At 35.8% G+C, this 18,655-nt stretch overlaps 1 protein-coding gene across 2 annotated transcripts; it reads left to right on the forward strand.

Annotated features, from left to right (window-relative positions):
- The first annotated feature begins 5,130 nt into the window (after window positions 1-5,130).
- LOC123767618 (DNA damage-binding protein 2) lies at window positions 5,131-18,147 on the forward strand. Of its 2 annotated transcripts, none has more exons than XM_045757429.2 (11): window positions 5,131-5,515; window positions 6,562-6,757; window positions 7,012-7,161; window positions 7,778-7,975; window positions 8,463-8,611; window positions 12,422-12,577; window positions 12,971-13,102; window positions 13,709-13,841; window positions 14,613-14,826; window positions 16,007-16,217; window positions 17,790-18,147. In XM_045757429.2, exons 1-10 carry the CDS (start codon window positions 5,511-5,513, stop codon window positions 16,198-16,200), a joined length of 1,527 nt encoding a protein of 508 aa, XP_045613385.1. In that variant the 5' UTR covers window positions 5,131-5,510; the 3' UTR covers window positions 16,201-16,217; window positions 17,790-18,147. The 2 variants fall into 2 exon arrangements, with proteins under 2 accessions (XP_045613385.1, XP_045613384.1); XM_045757428.2 differs by having other exon boundaries at window positions 5,132-5,515; window positions 6,562-6,778.
- Window positions 18,148-18,655: the final 508 nt, after the last annotated feature.

An 18,655-nucleotide genomic window follows, 5' to 3' on the forward strand; every position in this document is an offset into this window, starting at 1 on the left:
CACACTGATGCCCCGCCATCATCAACACCACCACCACCTGCCCCGCCCCGCCTCCACCGCCTCCTCCCTCCACCCCCTTCACCCTTCTCACACTAGCTGATATATATATATATAATACACACACACACTACTTGGGGTATCCAGCGGTGCCCGGGTCTATCGCTTCCCATTTACAGCATGTTCTGCTCTCCCCCAAGCACTCACACAACCTCTCCCCCTTGTTTCAAGTTAAGTTAGGTTAGGCTAGTCCCATCTGGCTTAATTCGCATACATAGACGCGGTGGTGTAGAGCAGTGTGGTTGCTCTTCGCATGATTCCCTATACTCTTTCCTTAGCCACTATACCTCTCCTTTAGCGCTAATTAGGCACGAATAACTTACGAATAGCCCAAATAAAAGCAGATAATAAACCTCAAAACTACAATTGATGAATGTCGACCCGACCACACACTAGAAGGTGAAGGGACGACGACGTTTCGGTCCGTCCTGGACCATTCTCAAGTCGATTCTCACAATCGACTTAAGATTGATCCAGGACGGAACGAAACGTCGTCGTCCCTTCACCTTCTAGTGTGTGGTCTGGTCAACATACTTTAGCCACGTTATTGTGACTCATCGCCTGCATTGATGAATGTCCTTTGGATTCATTGCATTAACTGGCATTTATGGCGGTAAAGGTTATCGCCGTTGGGCAGCCTTTAGGAAGATATGATTGGGTAAGAGGATTAAATGAAGCCACGCTATTGGTTGGCTACATATGACGTTGAGATCCAGATGGTGACGAAGGGCAGTGGCGCTGAGATGTGCCAGCTCTTCCACTCCCACCTTCGCAACTCACCAGGTGGCAATTCACCACCTGGTGCATTCGCTACATTTTCCTTAATATTCCAATTTAAAATTTTCAGTTTAAATGTTGCAACCATAAATATATCAACGAAATTGACAACTCGCTTTATTCGGGAAACGACACAGATAACCATGCATACGTGTGCAACAAAATACAGATTCTAACAAAAATGCTGCATAAACACGGTCGAATACGCCAGGTTTCATCAGAGAATACAAATGTTTCATGCAGACTTCCTAGTCAAGCCTCCTAACCTGGAAAAGCGACCCTACCCCCTGCAGTCCTATTGTCATTTCCCTACCAAGTTCTGCTGCCTGGAAAGCTTATATGAACGTTGAATCTTTCTTTCACATGGCCGTTTTGCCGGGGAAGTTTGAGGGAGCCACGAAACGTTCCCCAACAAAGCTCTCCAGCCGGGGAAGTATATAGGAGCGAGGAAACTTTTCGTTACCAAGTTCTGCTTCCGGAAAAGTTTAAAGGAGGGTTGAGCCCTTCCCAACCTCTCAAACAGAGCCCCAGCTCATCCTAGGCCACTTGTAAAGGCTTCGTGTAACCCTTCTGCAGGTCTTCTAAGTATGTTGGCCTTTTAAACTGTATTGAGTTTCTTTACACACACATACTGTCTATACATACCCCTTCGCATGCCGAATTGAGCACATCATTTTTGCGATGTTATGACAACTCCAGAGGACGGGCTGGGTACAAGATGGCTGGCGGAAGCAAAAAAAAAAAAAAAATGGATTCCTGCCCAAATACACATGAAATAGACTCCGATAGTACCATTAATAAATCTATTACATGTACCTCAATCTAGATGTGTTTGTTACAATAATTTCTTAAGTAATTTAACGTTGGAGATATATAGGCTATAGATTAGAATGCATTTCCAGCAGCACCAGTTGGGTGATGTAACTTTGGAACCATCAGTGTATATGGCTTGGGAAAGCTCTATTTTTTTAATGAACAGAATGGATTTGGTTAGGCCAACATCAGCAGGTAATATAAACTCTCAGATACTGTACATGTAACCGAATCGAAGCCTAGCAGCAGCGGCATACATCCATTTTATATATATATATATATATATATATATATATATATATATATATATATATATATATATATATATATATATATATGTCGTACCTAGTAGCCAGAACGCACTTCTCAGCCTACTATGCAAGGCCCGTTTTGCCTAATAAGCCAAGTTTTCGTGAATTAATTGTTTTTCGACTACCTAACCTACCTAACCTAACCTAACCTAACTTTTTCGGCTACCTAACCTAACCTAACCTATAAAGATAGGTTAGGTTAGGTTAGGTAGGGTTGGTTAGGTTCGGTCATATATCTACCTTAATTTTAACTCCAATAAAATAAAACTGACCTCATACATAATGAAATGGGTAGCTTTATCATTTCATAAGGAAAAAATTAGGGAAAATATATTAATTCATGAAAACTTGGCTTATTAGGCAAAACGGGCCTTGCATAGTAGGCTGAGAAGTGAGTTCTGGCTACTAGGTACGACATATATATATATATATATATATATATATATATATATATATATATATATATATATATATATATATATATATAATATATAATATATATATAATATATAATATATAATATATAATATATATATATATATATATATATATATATATATATATATATATATATATATATTGTTAAATATGACCAATATGATTTAAAACTTTGACCCAAATATCACAGTAATGCGGTTATCGTGAATAACCGAATATAATACAAAGAGCCAAAGCTTCCTTTTATGAGAATAGCTTTAAAGAAGCAAAAGGAAATATGAACATTACATGGAAAGCCGTCTCTAACACCCTACGATCTAAACAACAATCACATAACAAGCAGATAAAACTCTCCAAAGATGGTTACACATTTGCAACAGACTTAGATATTGCAACTGAATTCAATAGCTTCTTTTCGCCAATTGGTGTTAACCATGCCAGAAAAAATCCCAGAGACCCAAACACGTTACTATATATCTCACAGGCAGCTATCCTAACTCTCTACTCCTTTTACCAGTCAGCCCGACAGACATTATATCCATAATTCAATCACTTATAACCAAAGCTGGGAACATTAATGAAATATCATCTATGATATATGAGAGTGCTGCCTCTGCTCATACACTACTCATAGCTCTGCTGTTCAACAAATCTCTAGTGTCATATTTTTCCTGATATCCTTAAAAAAATAAAGAGTGATGCCAGTTCATAAAGGAGGCGAGACAGCTGACATGAATAATTGCAGAACAATATCAAATCTACCTATAATTTCAAAAATATTTGAAATTTTATTTATAAACAGCTCTATTCCTACTTTGTAAAACTCAGCATGTTAAGTCCCTGCCAGTTTGGCTTCCGTTCTCCAAAAAAGTACCACCGATGCAATTATTAGTCTTCTTGATATAATCAACAGCCCTTTAACAAAAATGAGTTCTCTATTGGCCTCTTCATTGACCTGAGAAAGGCCTTTGATACTGTAAACTATAACTACCTCTTACTTAAACTTCACCACTATGGTATTCGAGGCCTTGCTCTAGTTCATATTCGTCCCTATCTCAGTGACATACACCAATACGTAGTCATCAATAGCATAACCTTCCTCACTCTACCATTGACAATAGGGGTGCCACAGGGCATCATCTTAGGACCTCTTATTTCTTATATACATCAATGATTTGCACAATGTTTCTAACATTCTTAAACCTATACTATTTGCTGACGATACTACCTTCATCTGTTCTGACCCCAACTCCCACACAGTAAATAATACTGTCAACAGTGAATTAAAAAAAAGTTCACTCATTGATGTCAACCAACAAACTTACACTAAACTTAGAAAAGACCTACATTTTATTTGGTAGTAAATCATCAAATCAGATTCACTTTCAGATAGACAATGTTAACATTACCGATGAAAATGAGGGAAAGTCTCCTTGCCCTATACATAGACAAGAGACTGAACTTCAACACCCACATAAACACATAGCCAAAGAAAGTACCAAAAACTGTCGGTATATTGTCTAAAATCAGATATTATGTTCCCCACTCTGCTCTCCTCTCATTATACTACACACTAATCTATCCCTATCTTACACACCGCATTCTGTGCATGGAGTTTCAACACACTGCAAATTACCTTACATATTAAATGACATACATATAAAAAGTTACAAACAGAATATTAGATTTGTAGGTAGAGCTTGCATATACTATGCCTAAAACAACTAAATACGCATAGCGTTTCGGTTTCTTAAAACCGTGTATGGTTTTATATCTAATAAATATATCTTTGCTATGCAAAGATATATTAGCTTAGGTTTGACTATTTCGCTCGGTTGGGTTAGATTAGGTTGAGTTGGGTTACATTAACCCAAAATCCGTTGGCGAATCGTCATGTGTACGATGTGACTTAATCTGTTTAAACACTGTTTAAATGCAAATAAAGGGACCTAGTCTATGGAACTCATTCCCTAATGAATTGAAAAGCTGTCCAACTTTTGCCTCATTCAAAAACACCACCAAAAAGTACCTAATTTCATCTTCATAGTTTCCTATTCTGTGCTTTAAAATTGCACTGTATCTAGTGCTACCCAATCTTTATGTACCTAATCTAAACAACTTTACCATTGTGATCATTGCTGTCTTCTTATATGTGCTATCAATATGCTGTATTGTGCCTATTAATCTTTGTTAAATTATCAATCAAGCAGTTCAATGCAATCAATCAGAGCTACCGATGTGCTTTAATATACCTACTAATCTCTCTCATCTCATTTTTTCTTGCAATGTATCTGTTATCATTTTATAAATTCTGCTAGAATTTATCTACTTAATTTAAAATTATCTGTTAGATCAAAGACCTGCCCGAAACGCTGCGCGTACTAGTGACTTTACAAGATTGTAAACCCCATGCTATGTATCCTCACAAACCCAATGTATCTTCTTGTATATATATATAAATAAAATAAACTTGTATCCTGCAAAAAAAAAAAAAAAGACAGGGTGATGACGTCACACCCTACGAGGCTTAGGAACAAGCATCACAATACTTACCTAACAGTACCTGTGTTTACTCACCCACTCACTGTTTACCCATCAATCAACAATAAATCGGTTGCAGAATATGAACCACATACAACAATAATACAAGTGAGCAATATCTGAGCTCAAATAAGGCAAAAGTTTAAATAGCTGGGTTGAGAGAATTGGAGGGAGTTGATGACGTCACATCCCCTTGTCGCTCAGGAACAAGCATCAGAGTGTCTGTGTTTACTCACTCACGCACTGTTTACTCACCTCCAAGTCTTCATTCACCCCCAAGCTCCTTTCAACCACAATCCAACACTCACCAACAAGTAGTTAACCCTCGTTACACCACATTAGACTTCAGGAAGAGGAAGAGAAATCCCCTGAAACTAGTGGAATAGTAGTAGGTGCAGCAGCCGGGGAAGGAGACCACATCTACCACCATCATCATCATCTACCACCATCACCAGCTGTCTGTCTACACTCTACTCTGCCCCCCAGTGATGGCAGTGCTGGCCACTGACAACTCCTCCGTGTAAGCCAGCACTAAGAGGAGGCAGAGCAAGAACATATACACTGTCAGCGATTATGGCGTAAGGGGAAAATAATTCGTTTTCTGAATGTCAGTTTTTGGTCACAGGAAGCCCATATTATATATATACTATACGTATATATTATATATATTATATATTATATATATATATATATATATATATATTTATATATATATATATATATATTAATATATATATAATATAATTTCCCCTTATATTCCGAGGTGGTGTTCAATGCAGATGTCCCACCACGTAAACGATTTTAATTAGTACTGGTCATTTTCAAGTTAAACTTAATGCCTAATGTTGATTTGATTTTGATTTGATTTGATTTGTTAGTATGAGTTCCCCAAACATGCTAAACACTCCACACATGCTTTTGTGCCAGTTACACTTAGGAATCCTTGTTCCTAATCCTGTTTTGAAGCTCTTTCTAGATGGATGTAATGTAACTCCATGAACATTAAATATATCTTTTTTTTTATATTCCCAGAGTCAAACTAAATTGATGCAAACATAGTATGTAAATAAAAAATCCAATACATGAACTCCTTCTGTATATAAGTAAACTGTCAGTCTATATTTTATTCTAAAGTAGAACAATGAAGTACCAGTACATGGGTTGGATAGGGCTTGGTCAGATTAGTTTAGATGATATCCATCCACCACTATGACTGGTTGGTACAGCAATGCTCTTAAAGCTTGTAGTGTTGGCGAGCTATTCCTGATAGAACTCACTTTTTTTTTCACTTCTTGCAAATTCTCTAAAGTCAATTAATTTGGTGCTAATAATAAAATATTCCGATTAATAAATTATAGTTTTAGTTAATTAAAATTATAGTTAATTAAAAGATTAAAAAAATATAGTTTTTCATTAAATATACGGTATTTAACTTAGTTTCAGAAATCACTCGTTAGGTCAAGGTTCTTGGGACACAACTTAATCAACCCATCTCAATGATCAAAATATTTAGCTGGTTTGATTGCACAAACAATACAAAATTAGTGAGCTCTCATTTTATTGAATCTTCCCTAAATTAAATATTTCCATAGAGTATTTACATATTATGTTTTTAAATCTACAGTCCTCGAAGAGGAAGGAAGGGCAACTCTAGAGCCTTGCTTAATGTAAGCGGCAGAGATGATGATGGTGACGATGATGATGACTTTCAACCTAACAATGTCAATCTTTCCACACCTGTAGCATCAGGCGGGAGGAGAAAGATGGTGTCTAAGAATAATTCCCTTCCAAATAAAGAAAACAAGCCAAAAAATAACAAAGCAAGTGATAATAAACTCCAGGTTTGATTTTTATTTTAGTTTCCAGCATGTTTGAGTTTGGTACCGGTAGAATTATTTAATGGAAAAATATCAAACTACTATATGTATGATTTGTAATTTTTTTTTAAATCATTGTGCTGTTTGTTATTTACATTTGTGCCTTGATAATCATGAACATTAAAGATTTAGAAATGCCATTTAACACTTGTAATTTGTGGATATGTATATTTTTAATTACTGTACTGTACTTTCAGAATAACGAACACAAGAACTGTGATATATTGGAAAATGTTGATGCTGAAAGATCAAGAGGAGGAAGTTCCATTAATTTTACTAGCTGCCACATTGTTCATTATTTAAGAAACATTACCCAAGGAACAAAGCCATTATTCCAGCAGTATCGGGTAAAGAAATGCAAATGTTAGTTTTGTGCAAAATTTTGTGCAGCAGGTAATGATCTTGTGCGGGTTATGCTATATGTAGGTTAACTTGACTGCTAAAGCATTTACATTTATATGAGGCAGGGTTACCTTTATTTAATATGGTCTAAATGAAATGCTGAACAATTCAATTCTTGTATGTAGGGAAACAGAGGCAATTCCAGTTAGGTGAGATTTTTCCTCATAAGGAAAGTATTTTGGAGCAAGAGACTGGACAGATGAATCCCTTACTGTGTGGTAGGTATGTTGAGAAACTCAAAGTTGTAGATCAAGTTATATAGAAGAAATGGAGCAAATTAGGAGTTGGAAGAAAAATGAATGAAAATATACATGAAAATGACTGAATTTTAGTGTACATCTTATATATAAGTATCTAGTATAAGTTAAATATATCAGTATTGTTGTCCTTTGTAATATTATCCTTACATTCTCTGTTTTCTCTTTCATCATTTCTCATATCAAACCATTTTATTTAGTGTAGTCAAGAGTAAATCATTTTTTTTTCAGAGCTACTGTATAGGCAAATGTAAATTTAAGATAGTTATTGATATTCATTTAATACATAGATGTTTCTCCTCAGGCTCTGAACACCCCTGTGATGAACGTAAGTAAACTGTTTCGAATACACAAGACATACATGGGATTTGATCGACGCACTACGGCTATTACATGGCATCCGACAATCCCACATTTGGTAGCTGTGGGATCGAAGGGCGGGGACATCATTGTGTGGAACTTTGAGAGAGATGGAGGAGAACCCCGGACAACTATAGTGGGGGTATGTAATAGGGTGGTGTATGATGATGTATTGTACGTATATGGCACTTGCCATGCCTGTGTTTGTGTTTGGTATTTATTGTTTTTTCAAGAAACATTCATTTGGGTTTTATTCTGGAGCATGTCAAATGCAGCAAAAAAAAAAATATATATATATATACTATACACTACTGTATATACATACAATATATATACACTACTGTATATACATACTGTAGTGTAAATTGCATTTTCTTTTTATGCTTATCGGTAACTAACACTCCCCAGTAATTTAATATATTACTGTATATACTGTATATATAAAGCTTTGGGAATGTTTGTATATGAAATAGAAAGTTTTATTCATTTATATAAGTTGTCTTGTGTTTTTAAACCAAAAACTGGTGATACAGATATTGATGTTAGGCATTTATAGTTTAGTAGGTCAACGTACCTTGGGTGGAAGTGTGTTAATGTTTTAATTCAGGTTTTCCAATTCATTTGAACAGCAAGGTCCTGGTGGTTCCATTCAGTCACTGAAGTTTGATGGACGAAGCGACGGCTCCAAAGTATATACAGTTTCTATCGACGGAACTTTGGCACTCCACAATTTTCTGGACGGGGAGAAAAAGAATTTTCTTAAAACTGGAGATATTGAGTAAGTTAAAAATTCAGTATTTAGTTTCTCAACAGGAATATACATGAGTATATTCCTGTTGAGATGCAATGCCTGTATATTGTTGTTAAAAGTTTTAACTATTTTGTCATGCATGTTTCAGTAACATTTACCCTACACACACTTTCCACATACAGAACTTGCCTTCTTAGCCAAGACAGTTCCCTCATTGTAAAACCAGGTTGTTTGGTGACAGTTCTTTGGAAATCTGGCTCTGGTGTGTGTAATTATTCTTGGACTTCTTCACCCACAGTGGCGCTACTAAAAATTATATATGATGTGGTGTCACTAAGGCAAGATCTGGACTATACGGATGACAATAAAGATCCCTCCTATTCCCCTAACGTAGCATGGTTAAAATACTGGAGGGGCCAGGTCCCAAATCTTCACAGTAAAATAACAATGTACTGGAGTGAACGATATGGAAGAAAATGCAAGATTGAACCAGTGAAGAGCAGAGGTGCCATAGGCACAATCAGAGAGCACTGTATAAACATCAGAGGTCCGCGGTTGTTCAACGTCCTCCCAGCGACTATAAGAAATATTGCTGGAACAACAGTGAACATCTTCAAGAGAAAACTGGACTGTTTTTTAAGAGAAGTTCCGGATCAACCAGGCTGTGGTGGGTATGTGACCCTGCGGGCCGCTCCAAGCAACAGCCTGGTAACCAAACTCACAAGTCGAGCCTGGCCTCAGGCCAGGCTTGGGGAGTAAAAGAACTCCCAGAACCCCATCAAGCAGGTATCAAGCAGGTATGGTATCTTGCGATTGTACAACATAACACCGAGTTTGAACCATTTGACGAACTTCTCCTCAAGTTGGCATTCCCTACAAGTCCACTGATTGTTGCAGCTGTGGGCTAGATTTCTATAGAGCTGTCATAGATATACTGGCTCAATAATATAGCCATGACCCTAGTTGCAGTATTTGTTATGTTTAGAAGTAGTGTAGGGTAGGTGTTATAAGAATACATGTGTGGCATGTTTGAAATAATTTTGTTTTTATAGGCCCTTCCCCCGCATTGTGTTCTGATTACTTATACAAAAGTATAATAAATATAGTTTGTAGCAGTAATATTAAGTTTTGGTTTGACATTCTAATTTAAATGCAATTTTAAATGTGCTATGTTTGTTATACAAAAAGAACATTTCACTTGTTTAATTATTTAATTGGAAAGTGTTGATATGCCATGATAATCAAAATACACCATTATTTATTAAATATCTTGTTGCTCTAATTGTTTGTCTACTTACATCTGTAGATGCCTCATTTCCTCATAGATTTCTCTTTGTTCTGGAGTGACTTCAGTCAAAAGTACAATTATCCTCGAAGATCACAACTACCTTCATGTGGTAAGGCTTTTGTGTGCACGTGCGTGTGTGCCTGAAATATATACCAAGGTAATTGGTTTCCCTTTGTTGGGGTCTGGAAGCTTGTTAGGCTTGTCGAGGGGTCCATAGTCCAACGACTGATCTTTCCCAGGATGCAACCCCACAACAGTTGCCTAACTCCCAGCTACCAATGTACTGGTAGGTGAACAGAGGCATTTAGAGTAAAGAAACGTACACAAATGTCTCGTCCTGCGAGAGATTTGAACCCAGCACCATTGAGCTGTGAACTGCGTGTGCCACTTCCCTGCTCTGTGAAACAAGATAGTAAGGAAGTCTTATGATGGCTTCAGTACTACAGGTATTCTCTTATTTTACTATTCGAGTGGAATAGTAAAATTAGAGAAACAGGAAATAACAAGAGAGCAATTAAAAAAAAAAAGCTAAATAGGGGAAATGTTAGTCATTGAATATGCAGTATGGATTAAATGTACTGTATCTGTAACTGTTATTGTTGAATTGTAAGTGTTGTCAGAAAGGAGGCTGTAGTGGGGGATTTATTTAAACTGTTTAATGTTTGTTCTACTGGCATTGTGTTTCTATTGGTGCAGTGTTTGCTTATCTGTGTATGGAGAGTGAGATGTGGCTCATAAAACCTGCCTCTACTATTTATTATTATAGTGTTCTTAAATTTCTCAACATTCTTATTTACTGTCAAACTTGCTCTTGGCGCTGTGGATAGAGATGGCATCCATTCACAATTACTACTGTCAGTGCATTCTGTTTGAGTACTTGCTTACATCTCTCTTGCTTATTTACATTTCAGATCCATATTTTTGCAATATTTTGTTTCTCTCGTTTGGAAAGGCTGTCTCAATTCCCTTCAGTGTTTTGTATATTGTAATCAGGTCTCTTTAGGTCTGTCTTTCCTCTTAAGGTTGAACTTTCCCTTCCTGTTTTATAGCTTAGTTCTCCATGATTCCCCACCCGTTCTTGTGCCAGGTAAGTCCACTACAGGCTCACCATAGTCTGCTACTTGCCCTGCTCTTGTGCCAGGTAAGCTACGGGCTCACCATAGCCCGTGCTACTTGGAACTTGTTCCGAGTAGCTGAATCTATAACAACACAACAACAACATCCATGGTTCTTCGTTCCTGTTTTTTTTCCCTCCATGTACTGTAATTGAACCATGGATTAATCCTCATTTTCTCATCAACTTCTTTCGTTAGTAGGATGAACATTTTTGCGATCTCTGTACACTTCTGGATTATATATTCCCACAATTCATTTACTGTACTGTATTTCCCTATAGGTTATTCTTTCAAGGAACATTCTGTGTGTAAGCCCTTGTCTCTCCTTTGTAGACAAACATTATAATTAATTTATTACAAGCCTAATTTATTAGGCTTGTTTCAAGGTCCCCCCCCCCCCCGTCCTAAGGTCAATCTACAGACCCTCCCCAGGATGCAACTCTATAACAGTTGCCTAACTGGAACCTATTTATTTATTTAGCCTATTTTAGAAGATTATGCGTAAACAAAATGTAGAGAGCATAATTGTAATGTTATTAGAAGTTGGTAATGTAAGTCTCAGTGTTGTATGTCATTAAATAAGTTGATTATTGTATTGTACCTGACTACATGTTTAGTGTTTTGTATTCCCTTGCTTATATTTTTTGACAGGCATCCACACCAAATAACTTAGCTTCCATAGGCCAGTTTTACAGCATAGTGTGAAAAAAAAACCATGACGACCTGGACTGTCGGCACTATGTTATCCGAGAACAGGAGCTGTCGTTATGTCCGAGATAACTGAAGAATTACGGAGATACTCGGCCCGATCCTTTTGATTTGAGTTATTCTTGGTTGAGCTTGCCTTAACAACCTTACACTTGATGCCAAGCTTCAAGGATTGGACACAGGTTAAGTCCAGTCGGGGATGCGTTAAATTGGCCACATACCTGTCGTAAAACTGGGCTTACTCTATAAGTTCATTTATATTACGGTAATAGCAGGACTGGCAGGTCTTTATTACTGACTTTTGGCATGTGTCAGTCAAATCGCAGCTGTCAGTGTTTTATATATATATATAAAAAGGCAAGTAAAATATCTGTGATATCTATTTAAATATATATTTTAAATGTTAAATTCTTTTTACATTTACTTTTTTGTCTCCATGGATATTGTCACCATTACTTATAAAAATAAGAGGACATTTTAGCAAAAGAATCTAACACTGTGGAAATCATAAACATAAAAAATAATTACTGCATTTACACATTTTTCCCATCAATTTTGCATCATATTTGGATTTTTATTATTATTATTATTATTATTATTATTATTATTATACCAGCCCTATTTACAATTTGTTCATGGCATTTCATTTCTCGTAATTAATTAATTCACGTAATTAAAAAATAAGTAAAACGTATTTCACGTTTCATTTCATTTTTACTTTTTCAGCCATTGGTATACCTCTTTAGACGTGTCTGTTTCCGGCGGAGTAATGATTGTCGGAGACAACAAAGGTTATGTTAATCTTCTCACAATTGATGGTGAAAAGCTCTGGGAAGAGAGACTTCATAAACAGAAAGTTACACACATAGAATTTTGTCCAAGGTAAGATTTTGTTTTTAATTTAGTATTGATGGACTGTGCAGTATGTATATACTCTATATTTATATATTACATTAAGTTAGAGGTGATTTGCAGTGGCTTTGGCAAATAGGATGGTATTAGTGATGTATTCATGATGAGCTGATGAAGAGTAAAAGGTACTTGAAAAGGTCAAGAAACCCTGCATTGAATGTAAAGAAAGCCCCATGCTAGTAGAGCCCCTCATGGCTCCCTGAAGCTATCTCATTGAGATGACAACCCCCACTACTGAGTCACATCAGTCACAGGACTTGTGTTTGGTCTACCAGTGACGAGAGCCAGAACCTGGCCTTAACAATCTAACAATCTTCAAAATGAATACATGCATATTTTCATACATATTTTTGTTTTGTACAGTATGCCATGGTGTTTGGTAACCACTTCAGTGGATCACACATTGAAGGTGTGGGATGTACGAAACATGAAGTCTCGCACCTCGTGTCTTGTGACGCACACCCATGAGAAACCGATAAATTCAGCACACTTCAGGTATAAATTAAATGTCAGTTTATAACATTAATTTTTTTTTTAACTTTTATTGTATGTCTACAATGCTTGTGGATAATATAGTTAATGTAATTTTCAATTAATATTTGTAGTTGATACGGCATTAGCATTTGTCATGCATTAATTTTTCAGTTTAATATTTATCAAACTTCCTTGTTATCAACATAGTTTCTACAGAAAAACTATGATGTACTATGAGAAACTATGGCATTTATAATCTACAGATTATAAAAAATCTGCTTTTGACTACAACTGAACTAATTTAAACATTGTTTCACAAGGTTGGGAATGCCAGTTCACATTCTTCAAAATTATTTTTTTATACATTTTGGCAAATGCAGCTGTTCTTTTAAATCAAATACAGACATTCCTCCTGTGCGGTGAGGGTTTGATTCCACCCTTTTATGTAAATTATGTGGTTTTGGTATTTTTCAGTACATATTCAATCTAAAATCTTGTCACCTAAAAAAATATGCTAATACTGTACATACTATTAATTCATTATTAAGGCAGAATGAGCTGGCATACTATATTTTTCTGTAAAAGGAAATAAAGTTAGCTGCATTTATTTCTCTGTGTTCATTTCAGTCGCACTGATGGAGGCCGCCTCGTAACTACAGATCAGCTAGATGAAATCCGGGTATACTCTTGTCCCAGCTTCGGTCTGAGCCAAACCATACCACACCCTCACCGCCAATTCCAGCACCTCACGCCAATTAAGGTGCCCTTTATGTTGTTTCTCTTTCCAGAGTACCACCACCACTACCATCATCGTTACTATTACCAATATTATCATGACTACCAATACTTCCTTCCTCCCCACCATTACTAATATTGCCACCCGATCACCATTACTACTATTACCACCACCATTACAACCTCATTCATTACCAACATTACCATCATTTGTTAATGCAGCAGAGTGCATAGTTAAGTGCATCAAATGTTTTTAATGTAACATTTATGCTTTAAGAATACAATGTAATGGAAATTTGGCTCTAGAAATTTTTCTCATTGGGTTGTAACCGTAGCTGAATTTCACTTTAAAATAATAATAACAAAATTGGGGAAGTAATGTAACTTTATATAAAATACAATATTTATTCATTTAATGAAAGTTTCTATGAAAATTTGGAAAAAAAAAATATTACTATTCTTCCTGACATATTGCTCTTAAATGCAAAATCAGTAAAGTGGCAATTGTTGACGTTAAAATATTTTTTTGTTCTGTTTTACCTAGAATAACTGTGACTTGATGACCAGACCACACACTAGAATGTGAAGGGACGACGACGTTTTGGTCCGTCCTGGACCATTCTCAAGTCGTCGTCCCTCCACATTCTAGTGTGTGGTCTGGTCATCATACTTTAGCCACGTTATTGTGACTCATCGCCTGCATAACTGTGACTTAGTGTTAAATACCCTTCTTGCTGAGATTGAAGTGTACCCTACAGCACTCTTTTCGATAAGGTTTAATCTTGTGTGTTTTCAGGCAACGTGGCATCCTTTAAGAGACATCATAGTTGTTGGACGGTATCCAGACCGAAATTTTCCCGGCTATGTTGTAAACGAGCCACGCACTATAGATTTCTTTGATGCCTCAACGGGGAAGATTTTATATCAACATATTGATAGAGGGTACTGCAACAAGATCGTTTCTCTTAACTTGTTCAACCACACCGGAGACAGATTAATGTCGGCTGCAGGTTAGAACTCCATTATTGTATGTTTATTTTATTTATTAACAGACTGTCTTGTATAGACAAAAACGTGTACAATGGATTCTTTCCGTACAGATTTGAGTGATATGTTTATAATTTAAAAATTCATTATGTTTGCCAGTTACCAGTACTGGACATGGAATTATTATTAATATTTTTATTATTATATTATTTCATTATATAAAATATGGCTATATCCATATCTCTTCCCTGTGGTGAAGTGGCAAGTACACTAAGACTTGCAAGCAAACATTTATGTAGTGGGTTATGTTTCTGTAAAAACTGTCAATAATAAAATGCACCAATCTGCCTTAAACGTTCTGAATATAAAATGAAATAGGTTCCAGAGACCTCAAAGAGATAAATATTTCTCCTCTATTTCATCAAATTCATATAATAAGTCTCCTGAGTCTGATGGATGCCTACTACTAACTACTACTACTAAAATACTAGACTTCAGTCTAGCATGCTTGGAATGTGATTGAAGAATATAATACAAAAAAAGTTGAGCGAAATTCAAAACTGTAGCGTATGGAAGCCCATTACACTTCTGAGACTGCAGTTGACCTGCATATTTAACATGGATTATTCACACTAATTCATGTTAATCCACACACACATATCCTGTGTCTGTTACAAATTTAACTTTGATATAAAAGTGCTTACCTGTGTTCCACTGAATCACGTCCTCCAACGCTATTCAAAATTGCATATTGCCTCTACCATGCAAATTGGAGGGTGCTTGTCTAGTTAAGCATGCTCTTTGTCCTTCACTACATTCAACAATCTATTGATTGTTGAATTGATTTATTATTATTAATAATCTATTGTTATTAACAACATTCAACAATCTATTGATTGTTGAATGTTGTTTTGATTGTTGATCTATTGAATGTTGTTTTTGATTGTTGTTTTGGTAGGGACGCGAGTCTTATTTTCCTCGGCGTCACCCCTTTTATATGAAAGGAACCATCGGAAATGCATCCAATCAACAATCTATTGATTGTTGAATGCTGTGATATGGAGACAGTTTCCTTTGAAGTTAATTACATTTATTACTATTACATCCAGAGTGATGAATAATAGTTGAAGTAATTCTGTAAAATTTGTGTACAGTTTTGAGTCTCAAGCCCTTGTTTCAGTGACCTTTCTCTATAAATTTCAGGAAACATTGTATGGTTATGGAAACCCAAATTTGACCACCTGGATAATAAAGAAGTAAAAAAGATGGACGACGACGATTTAGATGATGACGATGATGAAAATGATGGTCACAATGCCAGAAAGAATCCTTGTCATCATAGAAGTGCAAATGACTTGAAAATTAAGAAGATGAAGATTACCATAGATAAAATCTAATATTTTTTTTTTTCGAGGTATGACCTTTTCTTGTTTTAATGTTATAAAATAATGTTTTTAAAACTTTCAGCATTTTCAATATATTTTACAAGGAAAAATTAGATTACAAGATGTGTTGTGAAGATTTGCTTGGAAAACTTGTCATTTGAAAGGCCACACGAGATCAGAAGAACTGTGATCCTGGCAGATCCTTTGCTGGATCTTTTGAGGAGTCAGTCTTATGCTTATTTGATTTGCATAAATTAATAATGTATTTTAAGTGAATGTAGTTTTAATAATAAATACAACCATTATTTGAAGACAAAAAATTGAATTTAAATTTACCATAACTTTCCTTTCACCATTCAAGATTCAATAGATCTAGATTTAAAGTACATGAGATTTTAAATTTCTTAAATTCATGGGTCAGAGTAGTTCTGAATGTTAAATGTCTACGTTTATAAGGCTATAATTTGTAGAATCTTCACGACAGTTATTTGAACCAACTGTGGCTATAGGGAAGGAGGCAGTAGTTAGTACAATAGACTCGCATCTGATTGGTCTTTGGTTCAATTTCTGGGTAGGAAGAGGCCTTTGGGCATTTTTTTTTTTTTTACACTTTCTTGATAAATTTGAGACCATAGAAAAAATCCAAAGCCTTTTGTAGTGGCACTGTAGATATTTGACAGTGTGGTCTAATTACAGTTATCCGATTGTTAAGAGGGACTGTCAACTGGTGGGGAAATTTGAAGGCAGAAAAATGATTGTACCATAACTTAACTATCTTGCAAACTGGTACTCTAGTAAACAATACAGTTATTATCTGTAATTGTACCAAAATAGTTAATATTAAGTATCCTTCAAATTGGTTCCATAATGTGGCTTGAGATGTTTATCCCAATAATGCAAACTAGCACAAAATCTCTTGAGGTGCTCAGGAGTGTGATTCCTGGAGAGCATTTCCAGTCCTTCAGAGACCCTTGAACTGCAGACATCTGAATTTTGATGCTAAAATTCTAACTTGATAGAGCAATGGCCAAGTACTGTATTTTGTAATATAAATTTCTAAACTACACTTCGTGAAATTTAAGATTTACCTCAATATTTGTTCAATTTTGTTTGACAAATATTTTACAGTACTCAAATGCCACACACACATACATACTAGTACATATGTTAATCTTGGTTGAAAATCATTTAGATAAGCTCCCAATGATGAGCAGTATATAATAAAATTACCTCTGATATGGTGTTACCACTACAGTGAATGGATCACCTATATATCATCTGCTGATCCATTGTTGATGAATGATAGCTGAAATCCAATTGATGCTTTCAGGCACATCTCTTAAATCTGACATTTCATTTATGTCACACTCTGGAAGAGGAACCGTCAAGCCCCCTTACAAAAAATAGTTTTTGAGACTATGGGATGTGGTTGGTGCATTCATGTGTTTGAATGTATTCACTCTTGGAGTAATGTAAAGGCATGAGTTATGCCATTAAGATGATATTACTATACTGTATTTAAAACTGAGGATTAGATAGTGGGGGCTTTTAAACACCATGAATTCATTTCATCTTTGACTATGGTTTGTTTTATTTTCCAGGCATAATTTAACAATGAATCCACAAGATGACGGTACAATGGTAAGATGAAGATTCTAAATAAGTGTCTTCTCAAAGCCTGGGGTTGTGGAACACATTGTAGAGTTCATCCAAGTTATGAGCGGCCTTCGGATGCCAGTTGGACTCGCAGTAACGAGAAAATTTAACACAGGAATAATGAGCTTCAAAAGCAAACATTATAGCTGACAACTGTCATCACCACAGGCCGTGAAAATATATATAATGGGAACAAAATGCATTCCAAATGCCTACAGATGATGTCCCATCAGGAAAACCTTTGTGTTTGAGAAACTACCTTGAATTATTGTCAGAAATTTTAAGTAAAAACAAAACTCAAAAGTTTGTTTAATTATACTCACCGTTATTATACTGTATTTGTTAATCCTTCTATGACGAAAAAGACTTGTTGATGGTGCATAGTTATCTATATGGTTTGTGTGGTGGATATTCAATGAGATGACTGTAGTAACTGACTTGATGCACGTCCCTTAACTACATAAGCCGACTGCTTTACACTTTATATTTCTATACTGTATATTGATGGCTGGCTGGCTAAGGTGATTTGAAAGTGGCCATGATGTCATGATATGTATACTGTACTTAATACCGTGGTAGCTTTAAAATTGCTTTAGTCAGCCATCAATATACAATTTAGTCGGTAATGTTCACTGACGTGAAATTCTCTGGGTCTGCCCATGAGCACCCAGCCTGCTAATGGCTTTTTTATTTCTACGTGCTTCTGCTAATATCGCTTCTACATAGCATCAACACACTTCACCATTACTCACTGGCTTTCTCCAGTGTATTAGTTTACACTTTGATTTTGAGAAAATAGTAAAAAATGATC

The sequence above is a fragment of the Procambarus clarkii genome, chromosome 67 (genome assembly GCF_040958095.1).
Source record: "Procambarus clarkii isolate CNS0578487 chromosome 67, FALCON_Pclarkii_2.0, whole genome shotgun sequence".
Taxonomy (NCBI): domain Eukaryota; kingdom Metazoa; phylum Arthropoda; class Malacostraca; order Decapoda; family Cambaridae; genus Procambarus; species Procambarus clarkii.

Excerpts from the sequence above, each read along its gene's own strand:
- LOC123767618 (XM_045757428.2), top strand. Across the intron at positions 7,162-7,777 it reads CATTATTCCAGCAGTATCGG|GCTCTGAACACCCCTGTGAT; the intron begins GTAAAGAAATGC and ends GTTTCTCCTCAG. Across the intron at positions 13,103-13,708 it reads ATAAATTCAGCACACTTCAG|TCGCACTGATGGAGGCCGCC; the intron begins GTATAAATTAAA and ends TGTTCATTTCAG.